The 24,013-nt window shown below is 34.0% G+C and overlaps 1 protein-coding gene across 4 annotated transcripts in view; it reads left to right on the forward strand.

The window, feature by feature from the left end:
- Window positions 1–527: 527 nt before the first annotated feature.
- LOC128681946 (M-phase inducer phosphatase-like) overlaps window positions 528–24,013 on the forward strand; it is a 29,376-nt gene continuing 5,890 nt past the window's right edge. For 2 of the 4 annotated variants that reach the window (XR_010370291.1, XM_053766295.1), the window contains exons 1-3: window positions 528–730; window positions 21,767–22,226; window positions 22,795–23,707. Coding sequence is in view for 3 of the 4 variants with exons in the window: in XM_053766295.1 (XP_053622270.1) it covers window positions 681–730; window positions 21,767–22,226; window positions 22,795–23,707 (1,423 nt within the window). In the remaining variant the exon portion in view is untranslated. Of the gene's footprint in view, window positions 731–20,978; window positions 21,227–21,766; window positions 22,227–22,794; window positions 23,708–24,013 lie in introns of those variants that run through there. The other 2 variants (XM_053766297.2, XM_053766296.2) reach the window with 2 other exon arrangements.

The following is a 24,013-nucleotide window of genomic DNA, read 5'->3' on the forward strand; positions in this document are numbered from 1 at the left end:
TCTATTCTAGTAGAAAAGGCTCAGTATAACTACTTGGACACTTAGATGCTGCAAATTTGCTAAATTATGAACGAGTTCTCTGATAGGTTACTACTTAAGTACTGATAGTGTACTGAATATACATAGTCATACTTATTAATTGATTTCTAAAATTAGATAATTAAATTATAATAATCATTTAGTGTTGAATGTCAAAGTCTGGAAATAATATTTATTATGTTAAAAATTCTAATTATAATGCACACAATTTATTCGACGCGTTTTGTTTTAGATACATCGACGAGGCAGTAAACTCGGAGTCGAATTTCTAGTAACAATAATAAAATTATTTTGATGTAATAATTCTAATGTTGAATTCTATAAGAGTTTCAAATACTAACATAAATCTTATCTCGACTTATAATACATAGTAGTATCGAAATAAAATAATGAAAATTAAAATCTACCAAAATAGTAGAAATTCCCAACACGCATCCCAGAAGGATGCAGGGTTGTCAGGCAGGGTGAGCGAACATTGAAGGGGGAGCCCAAAATTTCAGTTGCGCGCCGGCATCGCTAGCGATAGGTTGGGTCTGCCCGGCACTATACTGGTGAGAGAGATACAAAAAGACTGAACGAAAACATGGACTTGTGATTGTGTTTTGTTTTACAATTTGTGTATTTCGGACCTCTGTGACAAAATGTGGGGTGAAAGCAGCAAAAACTGCGAGACCAACTGCCAGTGCTCGGGGTAAGACAAAAAAAAAAAAAAACGTTTTGTTTATTATTTTTATTTAGAGTTCATAAATGCCTAATGTTTTTCATTTATTAACATAAACTTTACATATATGTAGTTGTATTTTAAAGCTTTTAATAATAACTATTTGTATAAGTCTTAATACTAACCTAATTTTTCAGCCGTTTTTTATATCAATGTCTTATTTTTATCCTTTCTATTCTGAATTGAAGTTTTCTTGATAATATTACACGTAATTTAACATTTTCAACATGTGTATTCTTTATAACGTACTAATTTTTGCCCGGGGCTTCGCCTGCGTTAATTTTCCGGTATGAAAGCTACCCTATGCCCATCTCTATACTTCAAACTACATGCAAAAAGATTGGTTGAGTAGATTTTGAGGTAACAAACTTACTTTCGCATTTATAATATTAGTTAGGATAACGGATAACGTAACTATTACCGATGTAAAGTGTTTATAGGTGCTAATTTTTCATAAGAAAACATAAATTTGACGTTTCTAAGCCATCTCGATTGAAATCTGTAATAATAATTCGCAATATACCCACTCAGACGTGTATATGTATTACGTCATTACTTCAACTTTTGGTTCTCCTTGAATTCACTTGGAGTTCGCCAACCTTTTTTTTTTCAGATACGAAATAGGACTTACCTATTTACAATACCTATATACTAAATAAAACCGGCCAAGTGACGTCTTCCTTACTATTATGTTTAACCAACATCAGGTTCCCCAACACGACCCCCAGGGGAACTACAAGAACTTATCATCAGTTCACCAGAATCCATTTTGACGAAAATTAAGTAGGTAGCCTATAGGATCTTAGAAGACTTAGTAGGTATGTAGGTAGGTACCTACCCTACGTACCTACATACCTAAATACCTACTCTCCTTATTTTAAGGAAGTCTGTTCAAAATTCAATTGTATCCTTCTCTGTTATTGACCGTGAAAATAATGAATTTTAAAATTGGAACATTAAACAGAGTTACAATTTTAAAATTCGATATTTAAAAATGTGTCTCTCATTCTACATTTAGGTTTCATTCGTTAGTCTATGGTCCACGTCATATGGCTTTATCAATATGGCCCAATTTTGGCGGGCGAAACAGTCGTAATAATTAAATTTAATTGCCAAAACAACTTGATAGCGTCGTCGCCCCACATCGCCATATCCGTTTTTCATTCATGAAAACACATTTGTTTTAACTTTTTAAAATGATAGCGGATGGCACAGATAACGTTTCAACCGGCCATTATTTTGTTTATGGCCATTAATTTGAGCAAGAATATGAGAATATGAGCTTAGGTATAGATAGACAAAACGTGGACTGGCAATTAAGTTATACCTTTATGTACCTATTATGTTGTCTGTACAAAAATATATATATATATTTATAATACGTGCATGGCCTCGACCTCACCCTCCGGGCAACCCCCACTATCGAAGCGTGAAGTATTACAGATAACCAAATGTTACTTACCCTGAAAACACACAAATTTCAACTCTATACAATTAAAATAAAATGGAAAATAGAGTGTAAAGTTGTACTGGAATAGATTTTGGAGATTTAACATACAAGAATCATAACTAGGTTATCTGTCTGTAGGTGTAGCAGATAAAATAAGATTTTCAACCATTCTAACATTGTCTTGTCCACGCCACTACACGCCTACTGGACTTTCAAATCAAATCCTTTTATCACCTCTCAGGATTTAGATATATCTATGGTAAAAAAAAGCCATAGAGACGGTGTTTTATTACGCTGCGGTTGTCTATGCCCAACAATGGACCCCTATCCGGCGTTTGGTATAAAAAGAAGCCATTTCAACACTGGAATAGGTTTTAAGTTTTGGACTTTTTTTTGTTCACGTGAGGCACAGCCGTATTTGAGGCGTTTTAGTTTTTTTTTTTTTCATGGACACTGGCGTCGGAGTCGGACCGATACGAGTTTAACTGGTCACGATCACGGGTTAGACAATTGGTCAGAATAATTTTTAATTTAAACATCTTTTTGAGGACTTTCTCATAATTATCTAGTGTAAAAAGCGCATTTACACAAGTTTGTTTCCTCATAGGGTATTAGTTCCTTAGAAAAAGTTCGTGTGTGTGTAATCCGGATTAGTTGAAATAAAGACTATATTGGCCACTAATAAATTTACGTCGATAGTGAAAAAAGATTTTAAAATTAGAAAAAAAAATATTATGTTTAATTAATGTAATGTCATCGGCCTCGGAAATCGCGTCAGGTGAAATGTCAAGAGTCGTTGCGGCCATTAGCGCTAGTTCAGTCTATATCCGGCCTTTTTGTCTATGGTATAACGATAGGCGGATTGGCGTCTAGCCACAATCCACAGGCTCGGAATATGTTTAGTTGGTAAAAAAGTTTTTTAATATTTTTTTACTTGTATATTTCATCAAATTTTATAATATTGATATATAAAATGATATTAATAGGTATTTTATTTATGTCCGTTTTTGAAGGACAAATCCTTATTACTGGGGTTAAGTTATCACACTGTTGACGATTTTCATGAGTTTACTGTTTCTTTAATCTAATTTTTCCGGGCCAATAAACATGATTGCACAACTTATAAAAAACTTTAGTCCGGTAAACATTAACGTCACGCCCCCGCCTGTGCCCGGCTCCATCCGTTGAGACCAAGGGCCGTGACGTGCCGTTAACGTACTATAACGTAACGTGACGTCACATGCCATGATCTAGATCATAGACAATTGGCGGGAGATGTCAAGTTTAAAATTCGAATAAGAAGTTTACTTTTCGAATGAATTGAAATGAAGAATTTGGAATATAATTACGTTTTATTTTCTAACCTTTAATATAATATAAATTAATTACTTAGTGAGAAGAATAAGAGAAAATAATAAACTTCAAGTTGGTAACACTGCAGTTCAAATTAGGCACGTGAAAAATTAAAATTAGGCATAAATCCGGATACATAGTAATCATAGTAGTACCTTAAATGTACATCACCTACTATAAACAATATGCTGCTGCAATAGGCTAAACAATATGTTACCATATCGTTACTTTTAAGTTCTAAAACTGTTTCTATGGCCCGCATCTAGTGTTAAACTGTATAAGTTCAATGAACCCGCCAGATGTCTCACCCTAGTAATTGCTGTAGGGTGGCGCGTGGCAGTTGAAGCCCTAGTTTGGAGAAACTCGATAGCCATGGCAATATGGTGGAAAACATGACGTCATCCTCATAAAATTTCCAATAATGCACTTTCCATAAGTCTTAATGACTTGTGTAAAGTGCATTATTAAATATATTTTCATTATATTTTCTCTCAACCTCTCAACAGTGAGGTTTTAAAATTGTAACTCTGTTTAATGTTCCAATTGGAACAATTTTGACGCGACTTCCATCTTTAAAACATTTTAACGTCTTTACCCTCAAAGAGAAACCGTCAATTTAAAATTTAATCATATCCTCAAGATCTACGACAGTAAAATTTATTAGAAACGAGAACAAAAGATTATAAAGACAGCTTTTTACTTCCAATTCTCAGAAAGTAGCCGATGTCAATCAGTTAATGTAATTCGTGTTATTTTTATAAGTGAACGCCAAGAATATGGGCCTGTAATACAGGCTATTATGCGATAGTTATTGTTATCCTTTGCGGTTTGGAATAGCTGCAGAAAATTGCATGTTCACTGCAATTGTGTGCTCTCACTGGCTATTATTCTCAAGAGACGCTAAAGGCATATTTCCGGGCGCCATATTACGAAAAATGATGAATGGAAATTCGTGTTTCGAATTTAGAACACTTTCGAGTACGTCGCGACCGAAAAGTTAAAATGTTGTTTATGGTTAATTTAGTTTCTTTTAGCAAAGATGTTGTCGTGTACAGCCGTTTCCGCAATGTTTAGTTTTGCAATAAATTACATTTATCTGCGAAACAATGAATAGGAATTGATACGAGTGGTCCAATTGGGGCTGGGGATAAAGCGAGTGGTTTGATTAGGGTGTGATACCACCTGCTTGTATCCAATTGAACCTTCATACGAAAATGTTGCTTTTTCCATTGTCATAAGATTCGAATTGGAATGTGTCATAGTAGTATTTTTATTTTATTTTATCGATCCGCTATTTTGCGCGTCTGTTTAAGATATCAATGATATTATTTATGTTGATCACAGAATTGCTTCGTTATCGATTCCATAGTGACTCAATTGTCAAAATATGTTATTTTTTTTAATAGAATGACCTTAGTTTTATAAAAAATAAGAAGAATCTTTGATTATCTCGCGGTCGGATCTACGGCCCAGGGCACTCGTGTTATATACGACATATTAAAGCTTAATAATGCCAAATGTTAAGCTTTATTAAGCTCTAATAGAACTATAAAAGCTGCACATGTAAAAGTAACGGTAGGTCTCGTCTCGGACGAGCGCTAGCGAAATGTAATGAAAACGAAAGTTTTGATAGTGAGAGCTTTTTTACGGACGCGGTTAGATCATCGGGTTAGTGGCGCGGTTAATGTTCCAGTTAAATGTAAAGTAGGACTTTAAGCTGGTCATAGTAAAATTCATTGGCAATAAATTGATTTTACGGTTAATGCTAAAGTTACATAAATAAATAAATATATTAGGACAAATCAATATATTAGGACACAGATTGAGCTAGCCCCATACTAACTCAACGATACTATATTTTATAACAAATACATATATAGATAAACATCCAAGACCCGGGCCAATCAGAAAAAGATCATTTAAAATAAAACATACACTAGGAAATTCTGAATAATATGTTAGTGAATTTTTAAATAATGGACAGAATATGGGATTGAGTGGTGGGAAAACTATCTTGGTTGAGGCTTACAGTCAGAAATAAGGGAAATAAAATAATATAGGCGTGTAGTTAGCATATAAAAAGGAATATAAGGGAAATGGCAAAGAAAATGATGCGTGATTGAAATTATGGAAACCTTTTGCCCAGCAATGGCACATAAATAGCCAGGAAAAATAATAAATTAATAACTTTTATTAGCATTACATTTTATGTTATAATGTGAGCCTCCAAAAACGCCGAAGACGCCAACCAATAGACCTCACATCGTGTAAAAAACACTTCCTGACTAAAGCGTTTCGTGACAAAACATCTAATTTCACGCAAACTGCTCAATTTAAAGTCAAATCTTAATCTGCCCGTCAACGAACTGACCTAAACCGGTTTTGAGCCTGATCTTGAAGCTCTTCTATTAATAAAAAAAAGTTTTTTGTGTCTATGGTTCGAACTTGTACAAATGATTTATTGATCAAGTTTTAGGTAATGTAAGCGTATTAAGAGTTTTCAGAAAATTGGTTATTGTTGAAAATTTGACGTTGTTTACAGTTACAGCTTTTTGTTGTTATTTTTGCCTTATCAATATAATTTTGAATAATATTCATTTTAATACTAACGAATTCAAGTTTAGAACAAAACACAAGTTTTTATGTCAATATTACAATTTTACTATTGGTTTAAGCAAAATATCTTCACGTGCGACATCCTGATGACATAACCGGCGACAGTAACTGGAATCCATAATGAGTGTGCGAGTGAGACAGCCGTAGCTACAAGACTGAGACAGAAGATAACGGCTGAGCCTGAATGGAGCCTGTTCTCTTCTTTTTTAATTTCTCAGTTTTTTGTTTGAGGTTACATCTCTAACGATCGGTTATCGACCATAGAGCAGCGTTCGCTCTGTGGTTCGCACATTCGAAAATGGAATATGGCACTGGCCAATTACAGCTAGAAGTTAGGTCGTTCGTAAAAATAATCCTCATGAAATTATATACTCCGAAGTAAACTTGCTAAATCCATGTGAATCCTATATACAGCTTTACCATAAAAATGATATAAAATGATCAAAATCAAATCATTTATTCAAAAATTAGGCCTTCACAGGCACTTTTTCACGTCATATTCTAAATTAAATGATGTTTACCAAAGCTACAAACTACTAGCATTTCGGAACGACCGCTGATGAGAAGAAATGCCGAAAGAAACTCATTCAAATCCATTGTAATTGCCGTCCATATACACATAATATGCAAGTTTCGATTATAGACACAATATAAACCGATAGGTACATTAAATAATAAAAGTTAAATAACATATAACAATCATTCTCTCTTGTTATTTTTCTAATCTCAACGGTTGGCGTTCCAGTGGCGTCAGATCCTATTACATCATCGCATCCAGTAAATATGGTGAATATTTGAATAGATACTTCGCGTTGTGGAGCTAAATACCACAGTATGACTATGATGTTGGGTAAGAATATACGATACGAATTGACAAATGTATGTTGTGAATTTCCCACGGAATCAGTCCTTTTTTCCGGGATAAAAGGTGCCCTATGTCCTTCTCCATAAGGAAACTACGTTTAAGCAAAATTTCTGAAAAATTGTTTGAGTAGACAGAGCGTGAAGAGGTAACAAACAACATATGCTATTATGATACTCTTTGCGTATTACAAGACAAATTTGGAACATTTATCAAGTCATTTCTTTACAAGCCAGTGCCGAATACGAAACCATAGACAAATACCTACATGAAATCGACTGGAGGATAAGCATACTATTCCTATCATAATAAACAAGAATAACGAGTGTCGTTTTGTCAAATAATATTTAATACAGGATTAAATTCTCAACACGAGATGTCAAGAATTCCGATGGCTTGTTAATGGTTATTACTGACTTGCTAAAATTCATCTTGTATGTCCCTAAAAGACTGTGAATTTTTTGCTCTTCCCCTCTACAAGTATATATTGACATCTCCAATGAGGCTTCGTAATTGAAGTGTTAATATTTATTTATTTTAAACGTTTCGTAATTTTTCATGACAGCTTCATAAACAACTGTATTTTTCTCAATTACCACATTTCTCACTTCAGACAGAGCTGTGTGCTTTCTATTTGCTCTGTAAATTTCGAATCTCTATGGTAACAATCCCGTTCTGATTTCAAACGCTAACGGACCGTCGGCTGACTTTGTATTCGGAATTCAAACGTTTGAAATTCAAGAACCATAAAAATAATTTTTATTGAGGTGGCATTCGATTTGATAGTGTAGTTAGTGTGCGTGTGATTTATGTTATTCAAATTAATACTTGGAATTTAATATTCGTAAATTGGAAATTTGAAATTAGTTATGTAGTTAATAATTCCAAATAATATTATGAACGTGAAGTATTCTTCTTTTTTTACGGGAGAAGGACATTACCTACCCACCATCATGCCGGAAAAATGAATGATCCCGTGAGAAATTCGCGCGGGCGAAGCCGCGGGCAATAGCTAGTTAAATAGATTAAATATTATCAATATAATTGTAATTACCAATTTCTTCTACCTGTGAATTATTTGCATTTATTAAAATCCACAACAAATGCACATGGGGTGTACATTTTTGGACTAAGTTTATTTTTAATATATTTCTCTTTATTAGCAACGGAATGACGTGATAGAGGAAAACCATTTCCTTTACATATCAACTAAATCACCCATGGTGCGTGCGAGCGAGACGCACGTACAACAGACAGAGACAACGACCGCAACGGCCGTTAAATCCAGTTCTCTATACTGGTTCTTTTTTTAAAACACTGATTTTGTTTTCTATTCCTTGGTTCCCATCTTGGAATTTTTCTTCTTTTTTTTTTCATCTGCCTCGAGTTCTAATGATGGTCTTAGTGGCCAGTGCTGGCTAGTTTTCTATTGAACAGGTTATTGTACGTACATGTGTGTTTATTTACATGCAGCAGGTGATGGATGGTAACTTAATTTTCTTAGATGTTTTGGTACAAAATTGATGGTATTTAACAATCATAGGTACTAAGAAAATAACATATATTTTAAATACTCTCAGGAGAAAATTACAGGTTCTATCAGAAAAAGTTGCAGAATAACCTGGATACTTAACTCACTAAATTGGAATCATTTCGAAAAGTCATATTTTCTTGTCTGTTTTATGTTTCAACAGCAGCGACGCTCTTACCGGACCATATAATTTTGAGCCTCTGTGAGCGCTATAACTTTAAGACAGTTAAATTAAAACAAACAGAGCTTCACTAGTACAACGACCCGGCATTGTTTGATTAGTCCTAGTTATCTAGACAGGATGTCAGAGTTAAAGTGTCGTCGCGCGCACAATGCGATGCGCCCGCGTCGATTCTTAGTATTGTGTTAGTTGTTGCCTGGAGTCTACTTGATCGTGAGAATTTCTGGACCTGTAAGTTTTGACGCGTAATGAGAGAGCTTATAGTTTCGATCCCGCGAGCAATTCCTGGACCAGGAGACCTGGATTTTGATGTGCTATTCTATAGCTCGTGGTTGTGTTTGGAGTGGGGTGAAACAAACGACTGACAACGCAGATAAGAAGTTTTGTTATTTGCCCATCTGTCTTCTTATAGAAGAGTTATGCTGTTGTTGGTGGTTGCTATAACTTCCGCCTGCTCATGGCAGAATTAAATCAATTTCCATTTTTCTGATCTTAGATAATAAATCAACTTGCAGAGTGCCGGTTTCCGTCTATCATGAGAAAAAAAAGTTTTTAAAATGCTACTATCTAATGTACTCTACTACTTAATGTTCTTAGACATTGGAATTTTGAAAAGTACCTAAACATATTTGCATTGATTGAGTCCTTTTCAAAATATGAAATAAATTTTGTATTCAACTGTACTGATTGATGATTGTAATGTCCACAACACAGCTTTTGTTTATGGTTCATATCTGTCTGTATGTTGTTTTCGAAGTAGCAACACATGTGTAAAGATTCTTATACGAAGCAGATGCTATAACAATTTATTTTAGTCTCTTTTCTGATATTTTTTTAAATGATAAATGTTTGTTTATTTACCTAAGTAAACATATACTATATATATAAATATAAACTTTTATTAACAATTTGCTTAGTTACTTGTTATTTAAGAGCAATGGTCCTATTATTTTGGAAAGTAACATTGGTAAAGATTTTCTTGGCAATGTTAATTAATAGTGTTTCCGTTTGCCTTGTCAATTGACACACAGAGATAGTATTATTACTCTATTACTGAGTACTGACAGAACTACGTGCGATGAAAAAAAAAAATTAGACAAGGATTTCATTTAGGGCCCGCAGATCGTAATCGAAAATGTTAAAAAGTAATTTTAAAATATAATTTTCTTGTCTTTATAAGACAGCCACTCTGTTGTCTGACTCACTCTGTCTTGCCTATTTACTGATTTTTGAGACAGTTTTGTGTAATAATACAAAACGACAACATCTGTTGCAGATGCCACACTAATTCTTTGACCATGAAACGACCTGAGGTCAAATTGAAAGACGTTTTTGTGTCCATCTTGAGGATAACGGGATCTGTCAATGTGACATGGGAAATTCCGGATTCGCGCCTTAACATAACCCCAAAATTTCGCACCCCCGATACGGAAGCTTGAGAAGTCTAAAAAAAATAACAATAGACAAATCAGATGATCCAGATTCGCACGGGAAACCTTTTGTGATCGGGTCACGACCCTGGCCGCGAGGGGATTCCTTTGCACTGTTCGCAAATTAAGAATGTACAAGTATTGTCTATGGAGGTTTGATATACGTGGGATAGTTGCCAGCCTTTCGAATTTCAAATTTAGATGTTCTCTTAATTTTGTAAATGGAACATATTTGATTCTAAATTTAATTTCATTTGAATTTTCTCTTCAACATTGAAATATTAAATATGTTGCGTTACATTGATGTTCTGTTTTATGTTCAAGAGGAAAACACTTAATATATAACTTACTTTTAGGTAATAATAACGATTAACATTATTATATGTTAGACCTTGCCCGTTTTCCGTTACTTATCAACCATATATACAATGTTATAATGAACTTGATAAATGTGTAACGGTTTGGCATTGTTTTGTTTTCATTAACAGAAATGGCTTACATTTATTTTCAATAATCACGGAGTTACATAAATATATGATTATGCCGTTATGTTGTAGTTAATTTTATTTGTGATAATAAACAATACTACAATTTTAAGTCTTAACTTACAAATTAACGTTCAAAAGTATTTTTAATTTTACATCTACTACACTGATCTCCGATTGAATACAAAATTATTCAATTTAAAGTTTTTTTTTTTTTTGTAAATATGACTTTGTTTCATGATTTAGGTAAATTATACAGGCGTAGTTATTATTCTAGGTAAATTACACTTAGCACTTTTTCTCATCAATTTTTATATTAAATAGATATTTCTCACAAGCTACAAACTACTGGCATTTCGGAACGACCGCTGCTGAGAAGAAATGCCGAAAGAAACTCATTTGAACAGTGTTGGTACCTATCATGCCAGATCGGCATACCATTATTAACGGATAACGTTGCAGATAGTAATTTTAACTTTAAAAGGATTTATGACAAAAAAATGCTAAATACAAAGGATAAGTACATAAGGTCTAAATCTAAAAGATAAAGACGCGAAAGCAAAGAAAGTAATAGAATTACTTAGCGAATACAAATTAAATGATTTTTAATCTTTTGAAACAAAAATTGCACGAAAGTTGTTCACAAAAAAAAAAAAAAACAATTCGTATCGTAGACAATTTCGAATGCATTCATTGTCTGTATTTTGCGCCTACCTGACTGTGTTTAAAAAGTGCTTTGTTCATAGACAATAAATGTGAAGTTTGTTTATGTTTTAATAATGGCACTAAAAGTAAAAGTTTCCTTTTTTTTGTATTTTTTTTTCTTTTTAACTAAAATGATTGACATTTTTTGAGAATACCATGAAGATTGGTTAAAACCAATCTTCTGCAGTTGAGTTCATAAATTTTTGTGGATTAAATGTTTTCCCATCCCATTTTTATATTTTCTGAACCATTTCAAAACTTGAGCTAGTAATCGCTGTTTGTATCGGTTTGTATCATTAAAACTAGTGGCGACAAACGAACTCAAGCGAAAAATATGTAAATGTATTTAAATGAAATCCTTGTTTATTTTCCCACGGAGTCTTCTGTTACTATAACTAGTTTAGTTTATATTTTAACTACTTTTATATTATCTAATGTTACTGGCAGCCGTGGAATGTTATAAAAAAAATCACTGATTTTGTTATAAAAATACTTGTTATCACTACACCAGTCAGAATCTTATGAGGACAATGGAAAAGACGTTTTACAAAATTTTTACTTCCATCCAAATGAAATTTAAGAAAAAACTTTCTTTTTCTTCTAACTTATGTACATTAATTTAATATACATAATATTACATTTTGGTCTTCCGTCTACGCCAATCATCTCCGTCCTGAAAAATAAACTAACTCACCACCTATACTAATATTATAAAGAGAGAAGATTTGTATTTTTGTTGTATATAAACTCAAAAACTACTGGGCCGATTTAGATGAAATTTGGCACAGAGATGGAAAGCTATGTAAACCTTCTGGAGTGACATAGGCTTTTTATTATGGTTTTACACGAGCGAGGGGAGAGGCATCTATTGAGTATACTATTATACCATTTTTCGTAATAAATTTTTCGCAACAAAAACGTTTCCATAAATTACACAGTCATAGAGAAGTACGTAACTGTGTGTTAAAAATTTATTTCTAACCGTGAACAATCTTAAACGGAACAACTAAAAGCGTTTTCAAATGTTAACGTAGAACAACGTCCTCACTTCATTTCCTCTCTTTACGGCCAGTAAAACACATTCCGAGTTTAAACCATAAAATCCATAGACACGCCGGTTCTATATTTGAAATCGACAGTATGGCACGTTTCAGCCTGTGACGTCATTAACGGTTTTCGCGCTGTGCACGCGACACCCTCTTGTTAATTCCAAACAATTTTGAATCTTTTTTAGTGCTTATTAAAGTTGTGAATTGGTTGCGTTGATCGCTTTTTGTTTTTTAATAAAGACCGTTGCACAAAATCAAAGTATGAGGAATGGTAGCAAGATGTGCTTCTTCTGTTCTTAATATGAAAAATGTAGTTTAGTAAGATCATGATGAAGTATAATAATATTGGTTAAAAACATTGTTTTTTTTTTTATTTCACGGCCAGTATTGTAAATAATTTAAAAAGAATCATTTTCAATTACTACTTTCAGTTATTACAGTGCTTTTAGGTATAAAACGATCGCCCTTCGCGTATATCTGTTTCTAAGCTTTATTTTAAACAACGGCTTTCGATGCAGTTTTCACTGACATAGACAATTTATTCCCGAAAATTTATAGTCCTCGTGTGGGGCGCTTCATTAAAAACCTTTAAACGTCGTTAATAATAATGATGTTATGATTTCAGATTGCCTATAACTCTGTTTTATTATCGTTGCTCCAAATTAGGACGTGCTAATGATCTAACAGTGTCTATTACATATCTAACTGGAGCAATTAGATAAAATTACCAATTACGTTTGTTTCGACATTAATGTTGTTTGAGATTTATCGATAGAGCTCATTTTCAACATCTGATATTAATAATTTTGTAGCTTGTAAACTTCTATATTTGGTAGGAATTTTTTGGTCATAAAATACCAATCAAATCCTACCAAATAAAAGCCATTCTTGTACATGTTTTATTGATTTTATTGTTTAGATGGAAAACAAAGATTAGTTTCGTCTAGTAGAACCATTAAAAGCATTCTTAACATTTTATTTATTTATTTGAGATTAGCACAGTAATACATGCTTTATTCAACAATAACAAAACCTATGTACTTCTATACTTTTATAAATTCCTTACATTTTGTTCTGTCACTTGCAATCTCATTCGACATTCAACGTAAGTATTCGATATTATTTGTCGCTCTAAAGACGTTAAAATCTATTTTTACTTTCGTATTTACTAACTGCCAGACACAGACCAAAAAAATAATCCTAACCAGCCAGTGCCATTTAAAAAAACAAAAGGCACAAGTGTTCCATCCTGTTTGAACGGGCGATTAGCAAAATGGCGGTGCTTTTGACAGAAGAAAGCGCGGCAAAAACCGTTTTTTGTGAATTGGGTTATGATTTATGAATGGAGATAAAATCTGGGTGGTTTTCAGTTTACTTTGTATTTGTTCAAAAGATTTTATTTTTAATCTCAAAACTAATGTTACATTTGAAATACATTTTTCTTCTCAATATTATCATTGTTTTTTTTTAGTCCAAGCTCCAAGATAACGGCTAGCCTTGGCCTCATTTGATCAATTGCTCCAGTTACTGGGTCATTTGTACGTCCGCCGGCGCCGATATTAGATTATTAGAAACGATGGTCCCAAAAATGATCCTTGGGGTGCGCCATATTAAATCTTATCGTGTTTTTATTATATGGCTCATGTTATACTTGAAGTATCTGCTGAATGTAGCTCTTTAGAAGCAAAATAGGCTAGACTAGTTTGAAATTCAATGTGATTACTATATAAGCTATAGTTACGGATAATTATGGTAGAAAGAATATCATCAAGCCTAAGATACATAAAATTTCAGCGTCGAAATTCAAATTGTACAACACGTGGGAGGTTTTTTATGACGTCGCTCAAGGGCGCGATTAGACAAGGTTTTTTTAGGGTCACGTTCTTTCGAGATTACATCTCGGAGGAAAGTGTGGTGTGGTTAAACTCGTGGGTTATTTAGAGTTACATATTTGTCAGGTTTTTAACCTTTACTTGTTTGTCGGATCGCTAACGTTCTTTTTGAATTATGTTTTGCAGATCTACCATTTGTTACAATTTATCGTTTGTATAATTAAGCATATTTTGATTGGTCAGGTTTTTGAACATAAATAAGTTTAATTTTCAAATTCGTAACTGCACATTTAGATTCATGAGTTTTAAAGGACTTTATATTGTATTGAATTTAGTTAGGTTAATAAGTATCATTAATGTTGTCAATAATTTGATCAAATCGATACTTTTTACTTGTTGTTCAATTTTTTTTATGTGTTGTCTATACTTTATTGTTAATTTCCATGTCATTGCACAATTATAACATGTTGTTATCCAATACATGACTGGCCGCAAAGTTTCCAGAAACCAGACCAAAGCCGACTATGTAATTACTAAATTCAGAAGACCTCACGCGCTGCCCCCCACCATCGCGACATGTGGTGTCCGCGCCCATTCGAAGGGAAACACACATCTGCTGTGAAATACTGAATTAATAAAGATAACCAGCCATTTGTGTTACAGATCCTTTCCTTATTACAAAACAATGCCTCAACAACTCTATAACTACTGGCTCATATTATAACATTTAAGCTCCTATCTATTATAAAATCGGTTGAAAAGTTTAAGAAATTCTGTCTCTAGTTGCTGCAAATGTTCAACTTATTAATCACCGTGTTGAAGAAAGCGTTTTGATCTTTGAAGTTATCTTTTTTTTTTTCATTTTGCAACCAGCCAGCGCCGGGGGCTCTCCGATAATGACAATCCTTTGCGTTTTGTTTCATTTTCGTCTCCGTGACTAACAATCTCGGCTTGTTTTATCCCCTGAGGAGCTGAGGAGTAAATACGTTGTTCCGCTAAAACTTAAGCATTATCTCCACCACGATCTTTCGTAACAGCTCCTTGTAACTAAATACCAAGCTTTTGTATTACAGGATTCAAGCTTGGCTACACTTTACCTTGTGGCTTGCTCAGGAAGTTACTACGTACGATGTGGCGAGTTTATGAATGAAATCACTGTGATTATTAAGATTGTATACGACATAGCATTTACCAGCTTTTCAAGTATTTCTTTATTGTTTTCAGGCTTACATTGTAAGAATTATCATTCGGCGGCCCGTACGCGGCTGAGGGCCTTGTTTTATAATATGTAATACTGATTGGTCATAGATTTGGCTAGACTTTTTCAAATAAATACATATCAACATTAGCAACGGCTTAAATACAGAGATTTAACTTAATAGCCATCGCAATCAAGGCAACTTGTTTGATACCACAGACAATAAACATCCCTCCCCCAATTTGAATAGGGAACAATGCACAATGCGCCTGTATGCTATCGATCTGTAACGGTCTTCGAAAGAAAAAATGCGTTTTGTTTATGGTTGATCGATAAGGTGTTTTATAGTGTACAGTTTAATGACAGTGATTTGTGTGGCCCGGAATATTGATTTTTGGTATGTTATGTAGGTAATAAAATATGACGTATTGACAGAAAACATTGCGGGTGGCATTGGCATCTAAGGAATAATAATAAAATATATTTGTTTTAGATGAACCCGGTTATTTAAGTTATGTCACTGTCTTACTTTTTAAGATTTGCCTTTGACAGACAGGGACAAAACATGCTTCAGCTTAAAGTTTGTTTTAACTTTTTTATGAATAATAGGCTAGTTCTATAGATAGACAAGGATATGGCCAGATTAAGGAGGGACAGGACAGGTTTCGAACAGAATTGTCAAGAAAAGTTAAGACTTTTGAAAATTTTAACTTTTATAACCTTAGATTCTATTAGTCTACAAAATTTAGTTATGATCTATAGACAGTAGATTGCTGTGGCAAGTCCCTAATAGGTGGTCTTCCATGTACAGAATTGCCTTTGATATACCACTTAAACTTACTTGAGTGACTCTCAATTTCAATGAGCCTGCCACATCCTATTGAACTCTGAGGACAATGCAGTGTTTAAATTGGTTCTAGGAGGTCCAAATGACTTATCCATTAAACCCACAGGTCTGGACATTGTCAAAACAGCCTCTATTGAGTGCAAATTTCAATATGAAAGGGTAAATCGGATGCTTTCAATAATCTATGGTATGAATGAGGCGCGCACGTGCGCTTCCGTATCCGTTTGTCTGGTATTTGTATTTTTTTAAAGCACAGGTATTGCTGTGGTTTTCGGAATTGAGACTCACTTTTGTCAAGCGAAAGTTATTCAGTTTTAATTTACGTTTCGATTCTTTTTTAATTTAAAAGTTGAAAAAGAAAAAAATAATTTTGATCATCGTTAAAAATCTTTGTCCATATAAAAATAAAATTTTATTTCTTTGTACGTGCATTGTATTTGTATGAGTAACATTTTCGTTCAATCCATATATTTCTCGATTCGTTTCTCATACCCTGTCAATTCAATAGCCACAACTTCTTGGGGTATCAAAAAATTCAATTGAATATTTATCAAAAGGCTCCAAACGACCTGTCAATATCACATCGACTCAATAAACTCAATAACCTTACTACAAATCATCTAATCTTATCTATACCCGCGAAAACCATCTGCCTTCCCCTTCCTTCCGTAAGGTCAATGTTCGAAAAAAAAATAGGGCAGAATGAGAGAATCGCCTTTGCTTCTAAAATTAAGGCGCCTTAGACAAGCCAATTTGGCAGCTGTCACAGCTGCAAGATTTCACTTGTTGCCATTTCTTGAATGCAGCTGTTCCTCCCCCGCACGCGTTCAAGTCTTGAACTGTTAATTTTTGATATTGCTCCATTGGACAATGTACCCAGCTGTGGGTTGATTAGTAAACATAAATTTTACAATAGGAAAAGAAAGGGATAATATCAAATATAATTGCCATAAACTTCCAATCAATTTTCTATCATTAATCAAGTTCTCTGTCCAATATTATTGTTATCTATTTCATCTTACGTATTATTTCGAAAGCAAAAGCAATAATTAAACAAATACATTTTTTTTATTCCGAACATATACCAATCGACCAAGCCAAATGTCTTAACTAATTAATAATTTAAAAAAAAACCTAGTAATCTCGTAACACACCAGGCTTCACCTCCTCACCTAACGGCAGATCAAGTAATGGAAGAAACATTAACACCCAAGCAAAGATGCGCGGCAGCTGAGATTCGCAGCTGCCAAGGATGCACTTGTTCCGTACTCATTGTAGTTACAGCGCAGCTGACGCCCCCGCACGAGCCAAATTCACATTCTACCTTTGACCCGTAACGGTTACCTATTGTTGACAATACGGATGTAGGGAAGATGTTCTTTACTTGAAAAAAAAAAATTGTCTATGATCATATGTAATTTTATAGCGGGCGTTTGTGGACGGATCTTGGGTTTTTATTTTAAAGGTCAGTATGTGGCTAGCTAGTTTTCTTTTTTTTTTTTAGATAAAATTATCATCATCCAAAATGTCTGTATTGGTGAGGCACTATGATAAGTGTATAAATAAATGGAATATGCTTAAAAAAACCCAATATTACAAGCGCATTTTATATATGTGGTAGGCATTTTATATATTTAAGTATGTCTTGTATTTTATCGTCATAAATTTTACCAAAACTTGAATAATTTCAAAAATATGATAAGATTTGTTTTCAAGGTTGCCGGTCACATCCAACGATCCACGTGCAAGATAACTTAATAATACGCGCTAAAAAGTCAACAACCTAATATTAATATTTTTTTTCTTTCGTGCCCAAAGTAACTCGTCATTTTTTTATGCAAACGTTACAATGAATTTATTCAATGTGTAGGCGCAACAATAGTTGAACGCGTGCCTTACAGGCGGGCGGAATTAAGTTTTTTTAATGGTAAAATTATGTGTAGGACGTGTAGTCGCGTATGGAAATTTAAAATCTCGTTTACTCTGACGAGTGTGTCTGTCTGAGAATTTAGTTTTGAAATTGTTTCATGTCGAATTCAATTTTATTGAAACTATATCTGTTTTTTTTTATAAATTTAAATTAAATGTAAATTGTCTAAATTTCTACATGATAAATAACTCAAGTAAATGTCAACTAAAATATTGCTAAATACTGGCTGAAAAAATATACTGTTCGGATTCCATAAAGTTAGGGTGAAGACGATCGATAAAGTTCCCGCTTTGTGGTAGTGTTGTACCGTTGGTAGCACAGCGTTATAACGGTTTTGTGATCGATTAGTTTTTTCTGTAGTTTGGGGTCGAAAGCGGTTACTCCGATTTCAAACACGGGTCAATTATAGGTTAATTATTCTCTATTTTCTTTTACACAATAAAACTTCTTGTGCAATATAGTGAATGATTTTTAATACATATAATTTATTTTATGTTCTTAGTTTTAATATTTATTCAGAAATTAAACAGTTTTCCGTAATAGAGTTAACATTTATTAAGAGACATTATTTGACAATACATTATTGACTTGGTGGCTTCCGTTATTACGCGTCGGGGCCCAGAGTCCGCGTGTTACTTGTTAACTTGATTTTATGTTAATTTGAAGCTACAAATAAAGATCTGGATATTATATTTTTGTGTGATTGAATACTATAAATAAATATATAGCCACACTTCCTGTGCGTCAAAGTTGCGTTTATCCTGAAACAGTTTCGACTTGTGACAACCGATTGAGCATAAACAGGATACCAGATATCCTTCCTACGACCTCAGCGCAGATGCAATGTTTTTGCGTTAACGGATTTTCAGGTTATGTGGTTTCGATGATGGGAAACATGTGTGCAGATATATTTGTTTGCCAGACATTTGGTGTGGTTTTTTGGTTTGAGAACCAATTTATCTTGAGACACTATGATTATCCCATAATCTACAAAGTTTCGTTTTTTGACTCTAGGTGTAATTTACTATAACAATTGTAACTTACTATTTTCGATATTTCTGAAGAATCTACAATGAAATAAATAGAAGTGGTGTTAAGTTTGTATTTGATAAGATTGCACCTGTTATGTTGTTTTATTCAACTATGCGTAATTTTCTCTATAATATGTTGTTTTTACAAAAAATATGTTTTCTTATAGAATTTGTAGCTATTACTACCAGTAGACTCCCTTGTCGTCATAACAATACAATTACCAAAACGTTTGTTTATAAAAAAAAACCGTTCCCAACGACGAAAAACGGTTCAGAAAACCAGCTCGTCTTGTATGCAACAATGCATTCAAAATGATGCACCACTTGTGTCTATCACAACCCTTTTTTCTGCTCTCAAGCGATTTAAAACCCTATATCTAAAGAGTTTAGAGTCACTTTATATTAGGTCGTCAGAACCGTTGATAAGGCAGGTTTGATTGGGGCATATTGAAATGAATGACACTTGATTTAGTAAAGAGTTTGTATGATATCCTTCGTAAATGAGACTGTATTATTTTAGTTATATCAATAATAATATTATGAATATGAAAGCGTGTTTGGACCAGCACTGTTTAAAGAGTTTCTTCTCAGCAGTGGTCGTTCTGAAATGCCAAATCAAATGCTAGATTAGAGAATATGTGCTAAGTGTTCGCTCAAACATAAAATTGTATTACTGGTACATGCTTGAACATCACTGATGTTAAACAGTTATTTCTAAATTACCTTTCTGCTTACCAATTTTTTTTCAATTTTTTTTCTTCTTTTCGTGAAGTCAGTTAACGTCGCGAAAGTAAAAGTATTACACAAAAAAAAATCTTTCCCCAAGGTACTGTTCCGTTGGGCCCCCATCCCGAATGCCGTTAACTGAACAAAAACTCCCTTGCCGTGATAAGGAACACAGAATTGCATCTATTGTTGTGCAGGCTCGCTCAATGGCGATAGGCGTCTTGACGCCTTGCATTTATGCCAAAGTAAAAAAGCGTTTTGCAACGGTACTAATTTATGGCTTTGAAAATACTGATTCGGGGTTTATTAGCTAAAAGAAGCAAATGAATGTAATCAATTATTAATATTTACTTACATTTATTAATTTATTAATACAAATATAAAATATTACATTTAATTACATTTTTGTGTCGAATTCCACTATTTATTGTTGCTACTGACTGGCAAAATCAAATTAAACTTGGTATAGGCTCAAGAAATGTACAATACAGTAAATACATTAGTTGTCAAACAGAAAAAAACACTTGTGTTGTGTCAAATATGTTTTCATTGCATTGGCCATAATTATTTTTGTGAATTTTCAAACGATTCTCTATTACTATTTAAAATCATAACAATACAAAAAAATTCAATAAACATTTACAAATCAACCGTTATATTTATTAGTAATAATAACCGTTACATATTTATTCATAACAACGCCCCATCCCTAAGATGTCCATATTGATCACTTCGTAACCGATTTACGAAGTTGATGCTATTTATCTATTGTCATTCATGCACATAATAAAATATGTCTAAATCTACGGGAACTGGCTTTGGTAATGCAAAAACAGTATGACTATTTGATTTATTAATTAAAATTAAACAAAAATTGAAGTTAAGACTATTTTGACATAATACTAAGCGTAAACAAAACGCAACTTTGACAGATCAAAAGTCGAGTCGAGCGCGCGAAACGAAATCGTGAACGAAGAACTATGAATCACTTCAATTTATTTCTACCTCATAATCGTGTTATTTTCAATAGTACCTGATTAAATCGTTGTTAAAATCGTCGAAATATACATTCACGTGTGAAATTAGTGTGCGTTTTGACCTATAACTTTCTCATAACCTAAGATTCGACGTGTTTTTGTTAATACGAAACGATGTTGTTCGGAGGTACGTGGAACCAGTATTTGGATTTATTTACGACTTCGATAGGATATTGGCTCCCTTAGGAAGCGATACTGAAGCGGTATTATCATTGTTAATGTCTTTTAGGGGTTGGAAAAGGGTTGCATTGTTATCTTTAATTCGTCACTTTTTCTGTGGGATTTAGTGCAGGAGACACCATCGAGGGTGATTTTAAAAGAGCTCCGAGACATTTTATAATCAATTAATATTTTGAAGAATGCGCCTTTGTAATATCGTTGACGTGTCTTTACTTTAAAAAGCAAATAGTATGAAATGAACTTATTTTTGTATTTTTTTCTATTATTTTTAATCTTTATCTTGATTTTTTTAATACTTTTATTACCCTATTAGTCGTTATCTACAAAACAAGAAGCCCAATTATAAATTTTATATAACTTGGTAAATAAATAATTTAAATTCGAATATATTAACATGCTGTATAAAATCTATATGACTTTTTTACACATTTTTCTAGACAAACATCTACCTATACATCAAATTATATTCTTAAATATTCTATGTCCCACTACTGGCCGAAATTCTCCCAATTAACTCTACTCATGTGACAAATTAATTAATAAAAAAATATATCCTTTTTCAGGTTGATAACGGACAACTTCAAGATCAACTCCGGCAACAGCTCCAAAAAGAGGAAGCAAGAAGAGGCTTTCTCCGCAAACTTCAAGCTGAAGATGAACCCACAATCATTGAAATTCAGCCCGTCATCCCCTAAATCTACTCCGTCGAAACGAAGAATCCTTGGTGAAATTACTAACAATTTATTCAAATCCCCGAACACAACTCCGTTATACAAATCTCCTGTGATTGAGAGGTTAAAACAGTCTCCGTTAATAGACAGGTCGTTGTCTCCCGTGACAAGTAAAGTTAAGAGTACAAATAAAATTACTAGGATATTTGAAGAGCGGACACAGTTTAAGATGGACAAGGAAAATAAGGAGAATATTATGAGTGAGACGTTTATGAAGTTGGATGTGGAGGAAGAGACCCGAGACTCATTTGGAGATGGATTTGTCACTAATAAGACCTGGTCCAATGCTAAGGTAAGATTGTTGTCTTTTGTATTAAAACTTCAGCCTCAAAATCCTTTAATTTATTATGTGTGGTCGTCTAAATCAAAAGGGACCTCATGGCGCCCGGCACTTCGCCTTTATTGCCGTTGTTTTGTATTCGAACAACGGCAATAAAGACCTACGTGCCAGCCGCCATAAGGTCCCTTTTGATTTGGACGGCCACATATTACAAAAATGCTCAGATATTAAAAAAGAAAAATACATTTTTATTATTAAAGTCCAAATGAACATTTTTGTCATCAGTGTAAGCCAAGCCTATCAATAAGAGATATTTATCAGATATATATTATATTCATCCTTCACTTCACTTTTTAATTTTATTGGTCAATCGTTTGGCCAAAGATGATTTTGCCAAAGTCAAGAGAAAGACACTGTGATTATCACTAAGAATTATAATTATACAAATATTTCATCCTTATCCGTACACATTATAACAAGAAGCCTCTGCCGTGTCTGTCTGTATGAACGTGATGGCAAAGTTGACCACAAATCAATATGAATAAACTGATCAAACTTACCAATGTTCACTTTTTTTCAGCTGGACTTCACAGACGCCCTCCAGTCAAAACTGAATGAAGAAAAGAACATATTCGTCCCTGAAAACGACGACGCCGACCTGGACTCAGAGTTCACAACTCTCCACGACTTGGAACAGGAGTTTGACAATGACAACTTTGACCAATGCACCAAATACGAAATCATCTCAACGGACAGCCCCGACATCATTTCACGAGGTCGATCTTCAACATCACGGAAGGTCACATCACGGAACTTTGTCTTCGGTGCTCCGTTGGCTGAAAACGAGCAGTCCACATCGTTCAACCGTCCCAATGCCAATGCAACTCGCATGTTGAATTTCGAAGACGAATCGTTTGAGTTCACATCACCGGCTGCGAAACGACCATCAACAAGTAATATGTCCGTTAAGAAATCCTTAAAATTCACTGAGACACCAACCAAGAATCCGTTGAGGCACGAGAAGAGCGATTCCAGTATAGGTTCGATGAGCAGTTCGCCAGCTTCAAGTCGGTTACGGATATTCACATCCGAATCGACAACATCGATGGAGAGTGGATTCATATCTGAACTAGAAGAACCTTTCTTAGACATCGAGGAAGCTTCCAATTCTCCAAAAGTAGCCAACTTCAATGACTTATTGTCCGGTCAGATAAAGGACAATATTCTGGTGGAGAACAATTTCTTGAAGCGACCATCATTACAACGATCTATGAGTTTAAATCCGGAGAGCAAAGCGAGAGTTTCTCTGTTCTCGATATTAGAGAGCCCGCAGAAGAAGAGTGTGAAGCGAGTGGAGAGTGTGGAGGGAGAGAGTGTGGACAGCAAGAGACGAAAACAGAATCCGGGAGATGAGGAGGAGAGGGAGCCGCGTCCGATGCTGCAGCGCGCGTACTCCGAGAACAATGCTTCTATCATGTCGGCTTTGGCGAGATGTGAGTATATTTTACAAGCTTTTAACTTATCTAAATATATCTATGAAGTAACTGTGTTTGGGTGGAATCCGTTTTGAAGATATCTTCAACTGATTGAGCTAAAATTTTGTCTCGGACGAAAATAAAAGTTAACTAGAAGCGTTTCGGAAAAACCACTACTGAGAAGAATTGTAGAAAGGAACTAATCGAAACACGGTCTCCCTATCATGTCAAAAGGGCTTACCATTTAAAAAAATATAAATAAACTGGGTAATTTCTTATAAATTTGTATTATTTTATTTACATGCTCAGTCGATGTTATTGTAC

Source organism: Plodia interpunctella, chromosome 29 (genome assembly GCF_027563975.2).
Source record: "Plodia interpunctella isolate USDA-ARS_2022_Savannah chromosome 29, ilPloInte3.2, whole genome shotgun sequence".
Lineage (NCBI taxonomy): Eukaryota > Metazoa > Arthropoda > Insecta > Lepidoptera > Pyralidae > Plodia > Plodia interpunctella.